At 46.5% G+C, this 19,846-nt stretch overlaps 1 protein-coding gene across 4 annotated transcripts in view; it reads right to left on the bottom strand.

Annotated features, from left to right (window-relative positions):
• The window catches only part of LOC122658882 (lysine-specific demethylase 5A), a 126,899-nt gene that overhangs the window by 12,661 nt on the left and 94,392 nt on the right, over nucleotides 1-19,846 (bottom strand). For all 4 annotated transcript variants that reach the window (XM_043854043.1, XM_043854033.1, XM_043854056.1 and 1 more), the window contains exons 31-32: nucleotides 19,602-19,697; nucleotides 19,320-19,513 (exon numbers count right to left, since the gene is read on the bottom strand). In XM_043854043.1, the coding sequence (XP_043709978.1) occupies nucleotides 19,320-19,513; nucleotides 19,602-19,697 (290 nt within the window). The remainder of the gene's footprint in view (nucleotides 1-19,319; nucleotides 19,514-19,601; nucleotides 19,698-19,846) is intronic.

The raw sequence follows: 19,846 nt of genomic DNA, 5'->3' as shown, positions 1-19,846 counted from the left end.
GATATGGCTTGTTCTGATGGGTCATGACAATCGGGCTTAGTGACTATTCCAAGGGTTGCACCCCCCCCTTTGACCAGTCACTGATCCTACGGTCGGATCCTAAGCACCCCTTTAATCAGACACGATCCAATGGTTGGAGCCTAACCATCGCACTGGATCATAGACTGTTGAACCCAAAAAGATTAAGACGCCATCAAAGCACCACATTGCGCCTCACGCACGCGCACGCGTACTTGTACGCGCTTGGACGGTCACCGTCCTCGCTCGCAAGTGTACCGTACAATCCTTTCCAAACATAACATGTGATAATAGCTCACAATCATATATAAGCCAAATGAAAACCTTTTCCATAACCGATGTGGGACTAAAAGTCCCACATCTATTATTTAAAAATTCCAATATACCCTTATGAATTGGTTGTCCTAAAGAGTAATCTTCTTTCCTCTTTCATTCTACTGCTACGGTAGCCATTGTCGTGTAATCGAAGGTAGCCATTGCTGCTTAGTCGAAGGTAGCCATTGCGGTGAGGAAGAATCTGTGAACCAGGAAATTCGTTCCAGCTTCAATCGGAGGTAGCTCCGGCGATCCTCACGCTTTAACCCTATGCGTGGATCAAAGATCTGTTTCCCCCCCTCCATTTTCCTGGTTCTGGATCTAAGGCCCGACATGGCGAACATGAGGAAGGGTATTGACGACGAAATGGTTGAAGTTGGATTGGGATTCCTTGAATTCGATGTCACAGAAGAAGAGCTTGAACTGGGCCAGGGTGTCCTTATTGTTCTTGATGAAAGCGGAAGCGACGAACTCTGTACGGAGCTCTTGGAGGTGAAGTTCATGCTTGCCGTGAAGTTGAACTGCGTCAAAGAAGATGACTAGCGAGTAAGATCTGGGCTTTGCAGAGATGACTCACTCTCATTCTCTCATACGTTACTTGCAGAAGTTGCTCATGGATGAGGAAAAGGTTGAACTAGGTTTGTTAATGATTGGGACTTGCACATTGATTTCAAGCAAGCCAAAAAAAAAGAAAATGAGAGACGGGTTTATAGCTTGAATCAAACTGAAACACACTAGATTCTGGTTTTACCAGAAAAAACCAACTACAGTTCTTTTGTTTCCAGTTTTTAGAAATCTAAATCCTTAAAAGAAAACCCTTCTAAGGCGATGATTATACTCTCTTATTTCATAATAAACAAACTCAGCCGACTTGTCCAGCCTACCCATTATCGCATTCTTAAAAAATGCTTCTTGAACCTGAGAACATGACCTTTGCATCCGAACCCCGCTCAAGCTGGCCCTTGACTCAACCATTTCATTCAGCGAAAGCTTCTTCCTTGGACTCGGCTCAGGCCTCTGCTTTGGGGTGTTGTAGGACCTCACTTTGGCCCTGAACGACAGCGTGTTCGCCATGTAATTGGGGAAGTTGGAGTAACCCCTGAAGAAGTTCTCTGCGCACACGCTCTTTGCTGGCATTACAGGTGCATTCGAACTCCCGAATTCGCAAAACAAGGGGAACTCTGTGCCATGCAAAACCTACACTCGTTGCCCATCAAGCTCCAATCGAAATCTTGGTAGTTCCGGCTCTCAGGTATGGAGAGAGACATACAGGAATTTGGCACGGCAGAGGTGACGATACCGTTTCATAAGGTGGGTCTTCACCAGAATCCCACATTGATGCATTGGTTCTTCGGGATCTTGATCTTGGCCTGCATGTATCGATCTCCACAATCTCTTTCTCTCTCTCTCACTCTCCTACTGAGCTCAATTCAGCTCCTTCAATCTACCCTTGGTTGTGAGAAAGTAAGGGACCTAGGAAGGTTCCTTCGAAGGTCTTCGATATTCCAGCGGCGGCCATCGCACGATCTGCCAATAGAAGAAATTCCAGTGCCGGCCATAACAATATGAATCCCTCCGGCCTGCACGACGACACAGCTTCTCTCTCTAAATTGAGCCCTAAATTGTTATCTTAAGGTTGGAGATGGAATAAGAGTACTAATGTAGTCCTAGATAGATGTTAAATCTCCTAGGAGCCAAGTAAAACAAGAACTGTTAAGCTACTGGTTTGGAGGGGTAGATTTGAGGAAATCAATTAAAACTTTGGTTAGGCTTAGGATATTGGGACTGAATCTTATAGGGTAAAGCATGGCAGGTTTAGGGGAGGCTATTAAACCAGATTTGGAGAGATTTGGAGGAGAATTTAAAAGTCAGAAAAATTTGGGTTTTGGGCTTTAATTTTGGGGAAGGAGAAGGTGGTGAGTTTAGGGTTTATAGTGGAGGGTTTGGTCCAAGGTTTGGATCGAGTTTCCCAAATAGGGAGAGGGAGGTTCGATCCTAATATGGAGGGTTTTTTAGGGTAGGTTAGTTCTGGACAGGTTCTAGGTTATTTTAGGGTTTAATGGATATGAGGGGAATGCTGGGTTTTGAGGTAGGATATGGGACAGAACTTAGGATCGAGTGGAAGGGTTGATAAGAAGAAGCTAAGATCCAAACATGAGGGGATTCTAATAAAGGAATGAAACTAGAAAAGTAATTTCAGGAATAATAAACACTTACTGGATTTGCAGAACAACAGCTAGAAGATGTAGAAGAGAACCTCCCGATCTGAACAGATGCAGGGAGTCGATTGGAGTTCCACCAATCCCTCACCTTGAGTTCCACAAGGCACACTCACAAGGGAGCTACGCAGCAGCAACAATGGCAGCAAGCTGAAACAGTTTTTTAGCAAAAATGAATAGTGGGGAGCCTCCCACAATTTACTTAGCCATATTAAGGCTGAAAGCCCAAACCCTAATACAAGATCCTCTAAGGACCAATAGGAATACAAGATCCTCTAAGGACCAATAGAAATAGGCTAACTCCTAGCCAATAGGAGTGAATCACTTAAATTGAACCAAAGATTGAACCTGGATCAATTTAAGTTTACAAAATAAACCTGGTTCAAATTAAGTTTTACAAAAGAAGCTAAGCATAGAATAAAACTAGGGCAAACTAAGGCTCCTCAATTCAATCGGCCCTAAGCTTAGGCTTGTCTATTCTTCTCGCGGATGCTTGGACCTGCATCAGGTACAAAGGTAATTTTTTTTTTGGATGAATGAATATATTACCATACCCCAGGAGGGGACAGGGAGGAAAAAAGGGGGGGGGATATACAAGGGAGAGGAGAGAGGGGGAGGGGGGAAGGAAAGACGACCAGCCCAGCCTATGCAGAGGAGGGGGTCCTCAAAAGAGACAAATCAAGACCCCAGGAAACAACAATATGCTTGTTCCTTGGGGAGTCCAAGATACGACGAATGCAACCACAATTGACTTTAGAAGAGACGTCAAAGGAGACGGCCTTCCAAATTAGATCAAAAGATCAGGAGTTGGAAGTCCATCTCCTCAGGTTTCGCTCCATCCAAATATGATAGATAGTAGCACAAAAAACCAGCTTACCAATAGTGTCACAGACAGACTTCCCTGAGAAAGCTTTCACCAACCAGCGCCATTCCTGATCAAAATCCCACGATCTTCTATTTCTGGGCTAAATGAGGGAAAGGGCTTTTTTCCAGATGGTGGAGAAGGGGCAGGCAAAGAAAAGGTGGGCTATATCCTCATGACCACTCCAACAAAAGATGCAAGAAGGGGAGACAGGGATGTTGCGGTGTAGTAGGAAGGCTTGTGTAGGAAGGCAAAGTCTAAGGGATCTCCAGGCAATAAAGCTATGGCGAGGGATGTGGCCCTTGAACCAGGTTAGGGTGTGCCAGGTGACAGTGGGGTTGGGATCAAGCACAAAGTTCCAGGCTGACCTAGAGGAGAAGGAGCCAGTAGAGGAAGGAAGCCAGATGATTCTATCAACAAGGGTGGGAGAAGGGGGGGGGGGGGGGGAGGGACTGCCAAAACAAGGACAAGGTAGAGGGGTTAAGGGAGGGAGGGGGAGTCCAAGACCCAGAGACAATAAGGCTGGAAAGGGGAGAGGCTTTTGGGAAACCTAATGAATAGATCGTCCTGGGGCCCAGGAGATTATAGAGAATACCAAGCGGGTGCCAAGGATAAAGCCAGAGAGAGATGGTGGAACCATCAGCAATAGAGGCAGAGGTGCCGCGGAGACCAAGAGGCCTGAGGAGGATGATTTTACGCCAAATCCAAGAGCAATCCGAGGGAATCTTAGCAGTCCAAATGGAGTCAGATTTGAGAAGATGGGAGTAGACCCAAGTGACCCAAATGGAGTCCTGACAGGAAGAGATCTTCCAAATCAGCTTGAGGATACCCACAGTGTTGGAGTCGCAGATGCGACGGATACCCAAGCCACCTTCGGATATGGGAAGGCAAATGGATTTCCAACTAGAGGGATGGAGGAATTTGGAGTCGTCGGACCCTTTCCAGAGAAAAGCGCAAAAGAGACGCTCCATAGACTTGATTGTGGCTTTGGGGATACCAAAGATGCCAATCCAATAGATGTAGGAGGCTTGGAGGACAGACTGGACACATTCCAACCTGCCAGCATAGGAGAGGAGTTTGCCTTTCCAAAGTGGAGTCTCTTGCGAATATTGTCAAGCATGGGAGCACAATGATGGCTGGATAGCTTAGTAGGGATGAGGGGAAGGCCAAGATAATTGACGGGGAGGGAACCAATGGAGAACCCTGTCAGACCCAAGAGCGAGGCTTTAACTGAATCAGGAATGCCAGTGAGGAAGATTTCGGATTTGAGGAGGTTAATACGGAGACCTGAAAGGGATTCAAAGAGGTGGAGAGAGTCCATGATAGCAGAGATAGAGGAGGTGGAGGCCTTAGAGAAGATCATCAGATCATCTGCAAAGGCCAGATGAGTGAGGTTGATGTGCTTGCATTTGGGGATAGGGGAGATGAGGTGGAGATCGGTCTTGGATTGGAGGCTTCTAGAGAGGACTTCCAGAGCCAGGGAGAAAAGGAAGGGGGATAAGGGGCATCCTAGTCGAATGCCCACTTTGGAATGGAAGAAGCCAGCAGGGGAGCCGTTGACAAGGACAGAGAAGGAGGGGGAGGAGATGCAAGCATAGATCCAGCGGACGAAAGCAGGGGGGAAGCCCATTTTGGCAAGCACATCATAAATGAAGTCCTAACGAAGGGAGTCAAACGCCTTATGAAGGTCGATTTTCATGAGTGTCGCCGGGCTATGAGCTTTACGGTCAAAACCCCTCATAATTTCAGAGCAAAGAATAATGTTGTCAGCAATGCTTCTGCCCGAGATGAAAGCAGATTGATTTGGGCTGACAAGGGAGGGGATGACAGCCTTAATCCTGTTGGCAAGGATCTTAGCAACGAACTTGTAGGTGAGATTGCAGAGGGAGATAGGATGAAAATCAGATAGGGAGGTGGCTCCATCTTTTTTAGGGATGAGGCAGATGAAAGTCTGATTGACCTGAGCAAGATGGCTAGGCTTGAAGAAGAAGCTGCGGATAGCTTTGAAGAGATCGCCTTTGATCGCGTCCCAGCAGCTGAGATAAAAGCCCATGCTAAAGCCATCAAGGCCAGGGGCTTTATTGGATTTATGGGAGAGGATTGCTCTAGAGATTTCGTCATCAAAGGGGATGGCAAGGAGCAAGTCAGAAAGATGGGGAGGGACAAACTTGTCGATGAGGCCAGGAGGGAGGGGGGAAGGGTTAAAGGGGGGGGGGATTGAGCAGATTGGAGAAGTACGAGCTGGCAGCCGATTTGATGTCCGAGATAGAGGAAAGAGGGGTACCATCGAGAGAGTGCAGAAGAGTGATGGAATTAGAATTCAACCTGGCTTTCAGAGATCAATGGAAGTAGGCAGAGTTGGAGTCGCCAAGGTCCAACCACTTAATGCGGGATTTTTGGCGTAAGAAACTTTCCTCAAGAGAAGAGAGGGAAGCGAGCTCTTTAGAGAGGTTCTTCTCATCGAGAGCGAGCGAGGGGTTGAGGGGGTCCGACTGAAGCCTAGATTGGACAAGGGAGAGATTGGAACGGCAGGAGGAGAGCTGGGAGGGGATGTTGCCAAAGGTGAAGATGTTCCAACTTTTGAGGGCAGACTTGGTGTGGCGGAGTTTCCTAGCCAGGGCAATGAGGGGGAGAGAGGGGGAGGAGACAGGGATACGCCAGGCTTTCAGGACGGTGGGCGAGAAGAGAGAATGAGAGGTCCACATGTCAAAGAATTTGAAAGGCTTGGGACCGAAGGAGACATAGGGCTGGATAAGAATGTGACAAGGGCTATCGTCCGAGATGCCAGAAAGAAGAAAGTTGGCAGAGGAGAGGGGGGAAAAGGTAAGCCAGGCCTCATTAGAGAGGAAGCGGTCTAGCTTACAGGCAATACGGTCGGGCCCTACCCTACGATTGTGCCAGGTAAGGGGGGAGACAGACCATCTAAGGTCGTCAACACCAAGATCTTCAATGCAGTCATTGAAAGCATTAACTGAGAGAGGGTCAATAGGCCTCCCACCCAATTTCTCGAATTGGGAACGGACCACATTGAAATCGCCCCCAATACCCCAAGGAGTGGAGTCCAAACCAGCCTTAATGAGAGAAAGGTCGGACCACAAAGGTAAGTGGTCTATAGCCTGGTTACAAGCATAGACCACCGAGAGGAAGGAGGAGGGGGAGTTGGGAAAGGAGAAGCGGAGGTGGAGGAGTTGGGAGGAGGAATGGGAAAGAGAGACATGGAGTTTGGAAGGGTCCCAGAGAAACCAAATACGACCATTAGGGGAATGGTAGTAGTTGGAGAGCAAGGACCAAGAAGGGGCAATGGAGGAAGCAATGCGGGAAGCATTCTCCTGGAGCACACGGGTTTCAAGAAGAGCACAGAAAGAGGAGTGAGTAGATTTAATGAGGGATTTGATGTCCTGGTGTTTGGCCAGAGAATTGAGACCCCTGACATTCTAGAAGAAGCCGGAAGACATGACACTTAGAAGGAGGGAGGCAGGGACTTGGAGGGGGGGTGCTCCTATACCGACGGCGGAAATAGGAGATAGCCGGATTGCGAACATACAGGCGACAAGGGGGGAGGATTAAAGAGGGGAGAGGGATCAAAGGAAGGCTGCTAGGAGGAGGGGAGGGAGGTCGAGTGGAAGCAATAGAGGGGGCCTCAAAAGAGGAGGCAGAAATGGGCCGGGTAAGGGAGGGAGTAGAAGGGTTGGGAAAATGTTTGTGGTAGAGGTGGGCCGGGGGTAATAATAGGGAGGTTATAAGTACAGAAAGAATGGGCCAGGATGTGGGCTTGGGCCAGGGTGTGGGTTTGGGTAAGGGTCGGGTCAAGAGAAGTGGTCTGGGGATTTAAAGGAAGAGGGGTGGACAAAGGTGGGCCAAGAAGGAGGCCAAGGGGAGTGGGCCTGGTTGAAGGGATGGGCCGGTTAGGGATGGGAGAAGGCAGGCCAGAAAGGATGGGCCTGGGACCAACGGATGGGCTAGAGGGGATATTTAGGGGAGGATGGGTAGGACAAGAAGGGGGATTGGGAAGAAGAGGGGGTAAAATAGGGAAATGTTTAGGAAGGGGGGATGGGGGGGCAAAACAGGAATATGCAAAAGTAAAGGGGGATGGGGTGGTTTAAAAGGTAAAGACCGGGGGGGGGGGGGTGACCTTTCTGTAGAAGAGGGGTTTTCACAAGAATGGCAATGGTCGGAGGAGCAAAGCAGGGCAGCGTGTGTTGTAGTGACAGGAGGAGCCTGCGATCTGGTACTACTATCGGTCATACGCAAGGACGAGGGAGACACAGTGGCTCTTCCAAGGTCACGGCCTACAACAGTCATGGACTGGGTGTTGATTGGTTGAGCCAACCTAGGTGTAGGAGCAGGGTTAGCGCAGTCGACGATAGGAGCAACAGCGTCCGTCAGGGTAGGTGGCTCACGACAATCCTCGTTTGCTGGGACAGAGAGCTCCACCGTACAGGGAGGAGCTAGGCGCGATTTGAACTTGGTTGGCGTCGATTACGTTGACGGCGACGGCGATTGGGACAATGACGACGAACGGGCTCTCTTCCTCGGCTGAGAGATCTTGGAGAGCCAGCTAGGTTCACTGAAGCAAGAATCGTGGAAGGGGGAAGCCCTGGAACTGTATCAGAGGATGTATCCAAGGATGTCGCAGCAACAGGGATGATCCCTGGGTCAGTTGCGGGAGTGATAGAGCCAAGTTCCTTCAGCATTTCAGGGGTCTGAGATGAGTTGAGAGAAGCTTTGGCCAGAGGCAGAGAGGCAGCACAATCCTTGGAGTTGTGACCAAACAGTTTGCAATGGGAGCAGTGTGGAGGAGTCTACTCGTATCTGACAGGTTGTTCAAAGTAGAAGCCATCTTCTTCCTTGATGGTAATGGAAGAGGGGGGGGGGAGCATCTGCCGAAACATCGATATAGACTCTAGTATAGGAGAGACGATTCATCTTAAGAGTTCGAGAGTCGGCACGAAGAGGGATTCCAAGAACAGAAGCTATACGGCCAAGGCAGTCGTGACTCCAATAGTGTAGGGGGAGACCAGGTAATGTGATCCAGAGGGGAATAGAGTTGAGGTCGACCCTGTGGAGTAGAAGATGAGGTTTCCATTGTCGTAGAAAGATGAGCTTAGAGCCAACCATCCATGGCGCTCCATCGAGAGCACGAGCTTTAGCTTCGTCAGAAAAAAATTTGAAGATGAAGACGCCATTGTCAAGCAGAGTAGTATCTAACGAACTAGCAGCCTTCCATTGCTTAGAGAGGGAGGCTTGACGATGTTGTAAGAGGGCCTAGCACCAAGGAAGTGTCCAACCAGGCAGGATTCCCATTTGGGGATTTCGGGAAGCAGAATGGAGTTAGGACAGAGGGCATAAGGAACTCCATTATAAAGAGAAGGTTTGACAAATTGTAATGAGTCGTCAGAGATGGAGGATGGGTGAGTGAAGAAAGAGGACCACTCCGCAGGAACAGTAGGAGAAGGATTGGGTGAGGAGGTGGAAGGAGGGGATGGAGGGGTGACGATGGTTGGAAGTGATGGAGAGGGGGGGTGGAGGGTGCAGCGGTGGTGGTGGAGCTGACGAGAGATGCCGGAGGGGAGGAGGTGGGTAGCCGAGGGGGGGGGAGATGGGAGGGGTTCATGTCAGAGCATTTCCGCTGCTTGAAAGATTGATACAAAGGTAATTTTACTTTTGGCTACTGAAAAAAATATGTACAAAGGCCATTTTGGTCTTTTACATTGTAACACTAACAACTAATTAACACCATCAGTCCCAAGGGTCTATAAGTAAGGTTTTAATAGGGGTGTCAATGGGCCGGGCTGGGCTGGGCTTGCCCTAAACCCTAACCCAACCCTAAAGGTTTTAAGCTAAACCCAAGCCCAGCCCGGCCCTGCCAGGGCCTAACAAACCCTCAACCTAGCCCGGCCCTGACAGGGTTTACAAGAACCCGACCAGGCCCTGATTGACCCTGATATGACACCCCTACTCCCTTCCCAAAATCTCAAGCCCATTACCAGAACGGCCCAACCCAAAAAATTGGTTTCCAAAGTCTTAAATGGACCTCAGCCATTCGATCCAAGTGGAGATCAGGGCAAATCTCAGCCCTCTATTCTAGGGCATCATCGTATTGGAGCTTTGCCCTAGGGTTGCAGGTGGAGCTGCTTCCCAGCTCCCATGGTGAAATCTAAGAACCAGAGAAAGGGCGGTAGCTGAACGGTGAAGACGACCAAAGCATGAACTCCGGCAATCAATCCGGCGGTGAGAGCCAGTCGCCTTGAGCATAGCAATTAACAAGAATCAAAACAAGGGGTCTGGACTGATCCCTCTGCAGCTAAAGACTCATCAAAGCTCTCTCTCTCTCTGTATGCTTCTCTGTTTCACGATCTTTCCAGGAACAAATGCAGAGTTGGACAATGACTAGAAAGAAAGAAAGAAAGTTTTTAAGTGTGGAGACACCCCCAAAAGCCTTGAGAATGAATCTCCCCTATTTATATAAATATATGGAGATCACTTCCAAGCTCAACTTGATGTTATATAATTGTACCAATTCTGATTCCTCCTAATTGCTTTTTGTTGCCGATAAACTTGGTTCGAATATATAATTTTAGAGGTCTTAGATGATGAATAGAAAAATGTAGTAAAAGGGAGGTGGGAATGGACCGATGGAGGGAAGGGAAGGAAGGGTCGTTGACGCCTACTGCTCACCTATGTTTGCATTGCATCTCACAACACTATTCTGAATCACTTCTTCAACATTGAAACTCACATTTTGCATCTGGACAAACAAATACCTAAGAACTCGTGGGAGACAATCAACCATTCAACATTTAAGAGCAACTCAGAATCAAAGGGGAGAGAGAGAGATCTCAGGCAGTGGGATTCCCAACCCTAACGTTGAAGTGAGAGAGAGAAGGAGAACAAAGGGGCTGATAATAGGGAGGAGAAAGGCTTTGGTAGAGAAAACAAAGGGTTAATTTAATGAAAACGGTCACTGAATAATAAAAAACAAAAAATATAATATAGAAAGGATACCGAAGAATAGAAAAAGATAGAAAAAAAAAAAACAATGATAGAGATACAGGGCCGGGTTGGGCCGGGTCGGGCTTAGCCCAAGGGCCTAACCCAGGCCCGACCTGGCCCTGCCAGGGCCTAGCAAACGTTAAACCCAGCCCGACCCTTTCTTATCCTCAGGCCCGGCCTAGCCCTGTCCGGGCTCAGGGCAGGTTAGGGTCGGGTCGGGATGGCCAGGTTTTTTTGACACCCCTAGGTTTTAAAAATCGTGGGGTCTACATGACAGGTCAACAAACCTCAGGGGGTGTACAAGATGTTTACCCTTGTTTATATATATTGTTTTTTGCTCCAAAAGTGTATTTCCATGTGTATATTAACCATTTCCATGCATATTTGTAGTGTACGTCTGTATGATATGTATCTCTGATATGATACGTCTCTTAAAATCACCCTTCCGATAGGATACCCGATACCGATACTTTAAACCTTGATCACCAAAGAAAACAAAGGCAACAGCCATACTTTATCCAAAAAAAAGTGGGGCTCTTTGAGCCTTACAATGGCTTAAATAATTATTTTCTTTTGGGTAGAATCTTATATAAACTTCAGATCCATATTGACTAGGAATAGCTGCCAACCAATAGGAAAGAAGCCTTAAACAACTTAAAAAATGGGGAGGGTTTTCATGTACGGCAGCATTAGGCAGGCCAGGTAACGATGGGTCAAATAGGAAGGGGGATTGATCATTTCGACTCCCTCTTGCCCAATGGCAAGGGTATGTGCTTAACCGTGCATGGTGCCCGCCGTGCACGGAACCTTTTGCCATAACAAGACAAAATCAGAATAGGAACCCATAAGTTGACAGCCATGTTTTAAGAGTTCTATCTATCTTCAACTCATAATAAAAGAGATAGAATCATAGTTGTCGAGGCGTGGCCTAGGCGACACACCATAAGAACTATGGATAGAATAGAGTTCTACTTTACAAATAACTAATTAAAGTAAAACAAAACAAATAGAACACTGAAAAGGTGTCTCACTGATGGGGGACTTTTGCTGGTTTACTACTCAACCAAAATTGGGTGAACCAGGCACAAAATTGAGTTCATGACTGAGTCAATTCAGCTGAGTTACTGAGTTGAGTTGACTCGGACTCTTTTGACTTCTTCAGTAAGTACCTTTGACCTGCATCAGCTAATAATGACCTAATATGAGAAAACCAAACATATACCCCTCTCCCCTTTCCTCTTCTCCTTGCCCTGGAAGTCCTTTCCAGAAGCCTTCAAACCAAAACTGACCTCCACCTCATCTCCCCTCTCCCTAAATGTAAGCACACCAACCTCTCCCATCTGGCCTTTGCTGACGATCTCATGATCTTCTCCAAGGCATCCCATTCCTCCATCTCTGAAATCATGGATTCGCTCCATCTCTTTGAGTCCCTCTCTGGCCTCCGTGTCAATCTCCTCAAATCCAAAATCTTCCTCTCTGGCATCTCGGACTCTTCGAAAGAATCCCTCCGGCTCTTAACTGGTTTCTCCATCGGCTCCCTTCCTGTCACCTATCTTGGCCTTCCCCTTATCCCCGCTAGGCTCTCGAGCCATCATTGCACCCCCATGCTTGACAACATTCGCAAGCATCTCCAGCTCTGGAAAGGCAAGCTTCTTTCTTACGCTGGAAGACTTGAATGTATTCGTTCGGTCCTTCAAGCTACCTACATCTATTGGACTGGCATCTTCTGCATTCCTAAGTCTACCATCAAGGCCATTGAACGCATCTTCTGTGCTTTCCTTTGGAAGGGTTGCGAATCTTCCAGATTTCTCCACCCAGTTAGCTGGAAATCTATCTGTCTCCCCAAATCTGAGGGTGGTCCTGGCATCCGCCGCATCCGTGACTCCAACACGGTAGGCATCCTTAAGCTTCTTTGGAGAATCGCTTCCCACCAAGATTCTATCTGGGTTTCTTGGGTCCATTCCCATCTCCTTAAATCTAACTCCATCTGGACTGTCCCCTCTCGTGCTGACTCCTCCTGGATTTGGCGCAAGATCCTCTCCCTCCGCCCTTTGGCTCTTCGTGGTATCTCCTCCTCCATCGCTGATGGCAATTCCACCTCTCTGGCTTGACCCTTGGCACCCTTTAGGCATCCTCTACAATCTTCTTGGTGCTAGAGCCATTTACTCCTCTGGCCTCCCCAAGGCTGCCCCGGTCTCCTCCCTCATCTCCTCCGGCTCTTAGACCCCCCACCCCTCCCTCAACCCACTTATTCTCTCCCAAATCTGGCCAACCCTTCCCCCGTTAATGCCAAACCTCTCTCACCACACTGATAAGATCACTTCGCTTCCCTCCCCCTTCGGAAATTTCTCCTCCTCTTCTGCTTGGAACTTCTCCAGAGACCCTAGTCCCTCAGTCCCCTGGCACACCCTAGTCTGGTTCAAGGGCCACATTCCCCGCCACAGCCTCACTGTTTGGAGAGCCCTCCGACTTTGCCTGCCTACCCAAGCCTTCCTTATTCACCGCACCATCCCCTCTTCCCCCTCTTGTAACCTTTGCTGGACTGGCCGTGAAGTTATCCCTCATCTCTTCTTTGCATGCCCCTTTACCTCCTTCATTTGGAAAAGAGCCTTAGCCTCCATTTGGCTGCGTAGCAGAAGGATCAGATGTTTTGACCGCGAATGGCTTTGGCTTCTCCAAACCTTCTCTGGGAACTCCACTTGTGACACTATTGGAAAGCTGGTCTTCAACGCCGCTGTCCATTATATCTGGATGGGAAGGAATCTCAAGGGATGGACTTCCAACTCTAGATCTTTTGATGGGATTTGGAAAGCCATCTCCTTTGATGTCTCCTCCAAGCTCAGTTGTATCCGACAGAGGCCCTTCACGTATACACCTAGAAACAAGCACATTTTGACTAGTTGGGGCCTTGATATTGGCCTTTTGCGGTCCTCCTCCTTTGCGTAGGCTGGACGATCGCCCCCCCTCCTTTCTTCCTTCTTTCTTTCTTTCTCCCCTCCCCCTTGTTTTCCCCTCTTGTGCATTGGTTCTTCAGTCCTTTCTTTCCTGCCCCCCCTTGGGGCTCGGTAATATAATTATTTACCAAAAAAAATAAACAAAGCTTGGGTACATTGGGGAATTGCCCATTCAAGAATCCCACATTCCCAAGTTGTTCACAACTAAGTTTTGATGATAACAAACACTTGAATATATGCACAGCTTTGTAGTTACTCATTGATGTAAGATAACGATCAAGATACCGTGTTATTGGAGTAACAAGACTTGAAAAAGAATTAAGATCATGGCTTATGACGTCAAGTCAAGCCAAGGTAAAGCTTCAGGACAAGATACAAGTCAAGTCAAGTTAAGGCAAGTTAAAGTTTGAAGACAAGACAAAAGTACTTGCGACCTTCTCCTATTTTTACGGTGTGTGCACCAATTCGGTGGCTGAGATGAGGGCTCTCCTTGATGGGCTGAGGTTATGTGCTGAAAGTGGTTTCACAGGTTGTCATATCAATTCGGACTCAGCGACTATTGTGCATTCAGTTTCCAAGCGAGATTGTCCTCTTCGGAGCTGCTGGTATTGGTTTTAAAAAGTGTTAGCCTTGTTTGAAGCCTTGGGAGTCAATCTCTCTTTCTCATGCCGTGAAAGTAATCGGACAACATATTTTTTGGCTAATGTTGCTTGAGATTCCTCTATTAATTCTCTTTTCCACGCTAATTAGTTTCTTCCTCAAGATTTTTGCCAAATTTTGAGGGAAGAAAAAGCTGGATTACCAATTTTTTGAATATAAGTTTTATTAGCGTCATTTTAGCGGGGTGGCTTTATTTTAACTCTGAGTGAGTGAGTGGTCTGTTCCTTTGGGTAGGGGTAATGCAGGTTATGTCTACCCCTTTGTCTTTCATTTATTTTATTGCATTTTAATTAAGTTTAGGGGCTTCCCCAGGTCCCAAATAATTTCGAGGAAAAAAAGTCGAACTCAAGACACACTTGGAGACTGAAGACAGCCTCAATGATGCTTGTGTGCACCTAAATTATTTTAAAACAATCGCACACACTTGCATTGCATACTCATACGAGTATAGACCTAGATAGACTCTAGGAGATGCCCAAGGACACTTGAAAAGACAAAAAATATGTTTTTTTTTTGGGTGAATAAAAATTTCATTACTAAAAAGCAGCCCTCAAATAGGAGGGAAGAAACAAGAAACAAGAACCAGCAGAAGAGGCTCAAACAGCAGAGCCCACTGGCATAAGGGTGATAGAAGAAAGACCCCAGGATACAACAATGAGTCTATTCCTTGGGGTGTCAATACAAGTAGAGGGAGCAGCTAAACTAATTTTAGTTTTGATTTTGAAGGAGATGGAATCCCAAATCTGGTTGGTAGATCTAGATTTGGAGGTCCATTTCCGAAGATTTCGCTCCATCCAAATGTGGTTGATAGCCGCCGAGAAAGCCATTCTCCCAATCATATCACAAAGAGTAGAGCCACCAAAAGTCATATCAACCCAAATCCATTCACGATCAAAAGGAAGGATCCTCCTGTTTCTCGGCCAGCATTTGGAAAGGATACCCTTCCATATAGAGCGGGTGAAGGGCCAGCCAAAGAAGAGATGATTTGTGTCTTCAATTCCATTCCAACAAAGGCCACAGCTTGGGGAGACCATGATGTGCCGGTGTCTGAGAAAAGCTTGCGTTGGGAGGCGCTTGGAGAAGACTCTCCGCACCGTGAAGCGTGCCGAGGAATGTGGTGCTTGTACTGCACAAGTTTCCTCCAAGAAATAAGCGGGAGGCTAGTTCTAACAAGGTCCCAAGCTGATTTAGTGCTGAACTTTCTGGAATTGCTAGACATCCAAGAGACACATCATCCCTATTGAAAGGTCTTCTGAAACCGAAGGAAGAAGAGCCCAAATAGAAGAGAGGGTAGGGGTAGTGGAGTCGGGGGATCCCAACCATCATCACGGCACCCTATGGGCATTACACCCCATTACAAATCCGACAATCTCATTACATAGGAGAATATTGTCACAAATACTTCTACCCGGGATAAAGGCAGACTGATTCTCACCGACTAATAGATCCACCACTTTCTTGAGCCTGGAAGCAAGGATCTTAGCTATGAATTAGTAGATCAGGTTGCAGAGGGCAATGGGCCTGAAATCAGTCATCACAGAGGCTCCTTCCTTCTTTGGAATGAGGCAAAGAAAAGTGTGATTCACCTCATTGATCTGGCTGGGGTTGAAGAAAAAACTAGTGATTGCTTTGATAAGATCATCCTTGATGATATCCCAAGCTGCTCAGAAAAACCCCATGCTGAATCCATCTGGTCCGGGAGCTCGGTTCAGCTTGGTGGAGTGAATTGCAGCAATAATTTCCTCCTCATTTGGAATGGCACTAAAAGACTGAATGAGATCATTTGGGATGAACTTGTTGAGCACATTATCAGGGATATGATCAGCTTCATCCAAAGGACCCGAGAAGAGATTCTTGAAGTAGTTCACAGCCATATCTTTGATGCCATTCACAGTAGTAACTAGAGAGCCATCAGGAGCAACAAGCTGAATTATGGAGTTGTGATTGGTTCTTGATTTCAAGGATCGATGAAAATAAGCTGAATTGGAATCCCCAAGTTCAAGCCACTTGATCCTGGACTTTTGCTTCAGGAAACTTTCTTCTTGGTTGAGGAGCAGAGATAATTCAAGGGCAGCAGCTTTCTCATCAGTAGCCAATTGGGTATTGAGATTGTCCAGTTGGATTTGAAGTTGAATATTTGCAAGCTTATCCTGACAGTCCTTTACATTTTGGGAGACATTTCCAAAGGTGCTGAAATTCCAGGTTTTGAGAGCAGTTTTCACATTCCTAAGCTTCCTAGCCAAGGCTAGAAGGGGGGAGGAGAAAGCTTGAACAGGCTTGTCCCAAGCATCCTTGACTGTGGTCAGAAAGGAGGGGTGGTTAGACCACATGTCAAAGTATTTAAAAGGTTTGGGGCCAAAGGAGTTATAAGGCTGAATGGATAGAGCTATGGGGCTGTGATCAGATATATCAGGGGGGTCAAAATTGGCAAAGGAGGAAGGAAAGGAATTCAGCCAGGATTCATTTACTAAAATCCGATCCAACTTGCAGGCTATTCTAGCAGGACCAGCCCTTTTATTGCTCCAGGAGAAAATGGGACCCATCCATCTGAGATCATCCAAACTCAAGTCATCTATGCAATCGTTGAAAGCAGCCATTGAGTCAAGGTCCAAGTGGTCACCTCCCTGTTTTTCATAACCATATCTGATGACATTAAAGTCACCACCAATACCCCAGGGGGGAGAGTCAGTGTGGCCAGCAAGGTTACGAAGGTCTGACCAAAGATCATGTCTCAGCACAGGGCAGTTGAAAGCATAGGTAACAGTGAAGAAAAAGGAGAATTGGTTTAAGCTGTCAGAGAAGCTTAGATGGATGAATTGGGCTGAAGAGAAGACCAGAGAAATTTTGATTTTAAAGGAATCTCAGAGTATCCAAATACGGCCATCAGGATGATGGGAGTAGTTGGATAGAAAGGACCAGCCAGGGGCAATGGAATTTGAAATTCTAGCAGCATTTGGTTCTTTGACATGAGTCTCAAGCAAGCAGCAAAAAGTGGCATGGAGAAGTCAAATATGGGAGCGAACAGCAGCATGTTTACAAGGGGAATTGAGACGCCAAGTGTTCCACAAGATGCCAAGATTCATTGAGGAGGATTTGAGGATTGCAACTCAGTCCCAGTGAGTCGGGACAAAACACTAGCACTGCGAGAAGCAGATGAGCTGCGATGCCTACGGTTATAAGAGGAGGCAAGGGTTTTCGATTTTGTAGAGACCAAAGGAACAAGGGAGATACAGGTATTAGCGCCAAGAAGGGGCTCGGGTCGGGACGAAGGAGGAGAGAAGGAGGAGAGAAGGAGTTAGCAATGGGTGCTGGATCAGGTAAACGGTTACCCGACCCGGAAAGGTTAGGTGAAGAGTTGGGCGAGTGAGAGGGGTGGGGCCCAGAGAGGGACGACTTTTTTGGTTTTCTCTTTCTCTTTCTTGTCCTTCTTTTTGGATTTGCTTTTTTTAGTGGGGGGCATAATGGGTAATTCAGTGATGGGTGGAGGAGAAAGAGACAAAGGAGAGGCTGGGTCTATCAAAGGCGAAGAAAGAGGATTAACATTGGAAAGGGAAGTATCGGGAAGCGAAGAGGAAAGCAGGGAAGAAGGGGGGCAAACCAGAGGGGAGGCGAGATCCTTCGCAGAAGACTCACAGGGAAGCTGACCAGGATCAAGTTGCAGGGCCTACAAAAAATTCAAAGACCATTTGTGTAAAATCCCCAAAGACTTGACCAAAAACATAGCAAAACTGGGCTGTTTTTGCACCAACCGGTCTGACCGGTTAGTGGCAGAGACCATTGGTTCTTACCAGCTCCACAAGGTTGGGCTAATCGGCCGGAGAAAGTCCAGCTGGTTGTCCAACGACTATTTTTCAAACGGCTCTTTCAACTAGTCCAGCCGGTTCATGTACAGGGCAACTGGTAGACCCACAATATGACCATTGGAGATTCAATTTGCTCACAGTTTTTAGCTATAAATAGGCCGCTAAAGGACAAACTTTATACAACTTTTGAGGTATTCAATACTACTCATTGGAGAGCATTTATTAAAGTGTTCCTTGTCCCTTGTTATCAACTTTTGAGTTGAACGTCATCATTATAAGATCCAGCTTTTGAATCAACTCAACCATTGAAGGCTTGCATCGTAGAGTTTGAATATTCTCATCAAAGAAACCTTGAGTTAGCCTTCGTCATGTGCATACACTCAATCTCATATCATTTTGCACAAGGAATACTCTCCACATAGGTAACATCATTCCTTATTTATTTGTTTACAATCAATCCAAGTGTTGATCTTAGAGTTGGTAGAACTCTTGATCAAACTAAGAGACTGCACTTAGGTGATAGCACAGATACTCCTACCCATAAAAGATTTGGTGAACGGATACTCTTATAGTCTTATCCTTACAAGATTCTTTTGTAAAGGATTCTCTTATCTTGTAACAAGATTGTGTAAAGGTGTTGTTTCCCACCTATTGTACTGAAAGGAAACATCTAGTGGAATTTTCTCAAGTGTTGAGAGGAGTGGACATAGACTCTTGGAGTCGAACCACTAAATCGCTTGTCTCTTGTGGTTGTTTGTCTCTTAATTTTTATGCGCGATTTATTTTTAATAAAAAGGACCCAATCCACTAGAAACAACCTATTCGCCCCCTCTAGGTTGTTTCACAGGGTATAATATAAGCATAATCATAAAAAAATAAAGCAATAAATGTAAATCAAAGTAAACTCGTGAAGTGTTAAAGAACTGAAATAATATAAGGGCATGGTGTCACAAGTCTAGAAGGCGATGTCAAGGAGTCCAAAGCAGTCACCTTTCTTACCTCAAACAAGGTGTGCTGCCGCCTTGGACCCACAAAGGCCCCCAGACGCCTAGGCGACGCCTTAATAACTATGCATGGAACCATTATATAATATTACTACATTGAGCCCAGGAATGGACACATCCTATTGTAAGATCATTTCTTGTCATGGTCTGCACTCTGCAGTACCATGGCATGTCTCCTACCCAAATGTGCCACTATTAGTCATGATGTTCAACATTAAAGCACAGCTCAGAAGATGGAGTTTGATTTAATAGTGCACGGGTAGATCTTTTCATATGATAAGATGGAATCCGGAATCACTATTAAACGTAAGCAGCTAACCTCAGTTGAATCTTCTGCCTTCAGGCCAACCAACCAGCCTTGACATTCATTTATAAATATATATATTATAGTTAACCATCAGATATCATGGACTGAACTGCAATGGTACATGACATAATGACAAGAAAATCACATTCAGAAAGTTATAAACTGCATCTTTGGACGTTCTTACCTCTTGTTTTGGTTAGGCAATAACTCTTCAGTCAGTGGCTCACATGCAGGGCAGACATAGGTTTTTGGTGGCGGCTCACACAGATTAATGCAATCAAAGTGATACCACTCATCACATTGATCACAAGCAATCATTGCTCTCTGATCATAGGGCTTTCGACAAATGCAATAAAGTAAGCTTCGAGCTCTTAACAACTGCACCAACCAAGCAAAACAAGGTCCATTAGAAGGCAAAAAAGAATAAAGAAAAAAAGTATTGGCATACAGATGCAGAGTTGTTTACCTTTAGCTCCTTCTCGAAATGGATGGGTAAATTTTCACCATCAGTAATAAGCATAAATACTTCATCCAACCCAAGAGCCCCAGAATCTGAAGCAACCTGCATAAGAACCCAAATATGGTTAAAAAGGTCATTACCCAATGCTGGTCCCACCTATGCGGGGTCCTGGAAGGGGTGAGTTGGGAGTCGGTCCTAACCTTTGGCATTTTTGCACAAAGTGGCCGCCCTCAAGACTCAAACCTGGGCAT

Source organism: Telopea speciosissima, chromosome 1 (assembly GCF_018873765.1).
Source record: "Telopea speciosissima isolate NSW1024214 ecotype Mountain lineage chromosome 1, Tspe_v1, whole genome shotgun sequence".
In the NCBI taxonomy this organism is placed as follows: Eukaryota; Viridiplantae; Streptophyta; class Magnoliopsida; order Proteales; family Proteaceae; genus Telopea; species Telopea speciosissima.
This window is presented reverse-complemented; position numbering and strand designations above follow the sequence as displayed.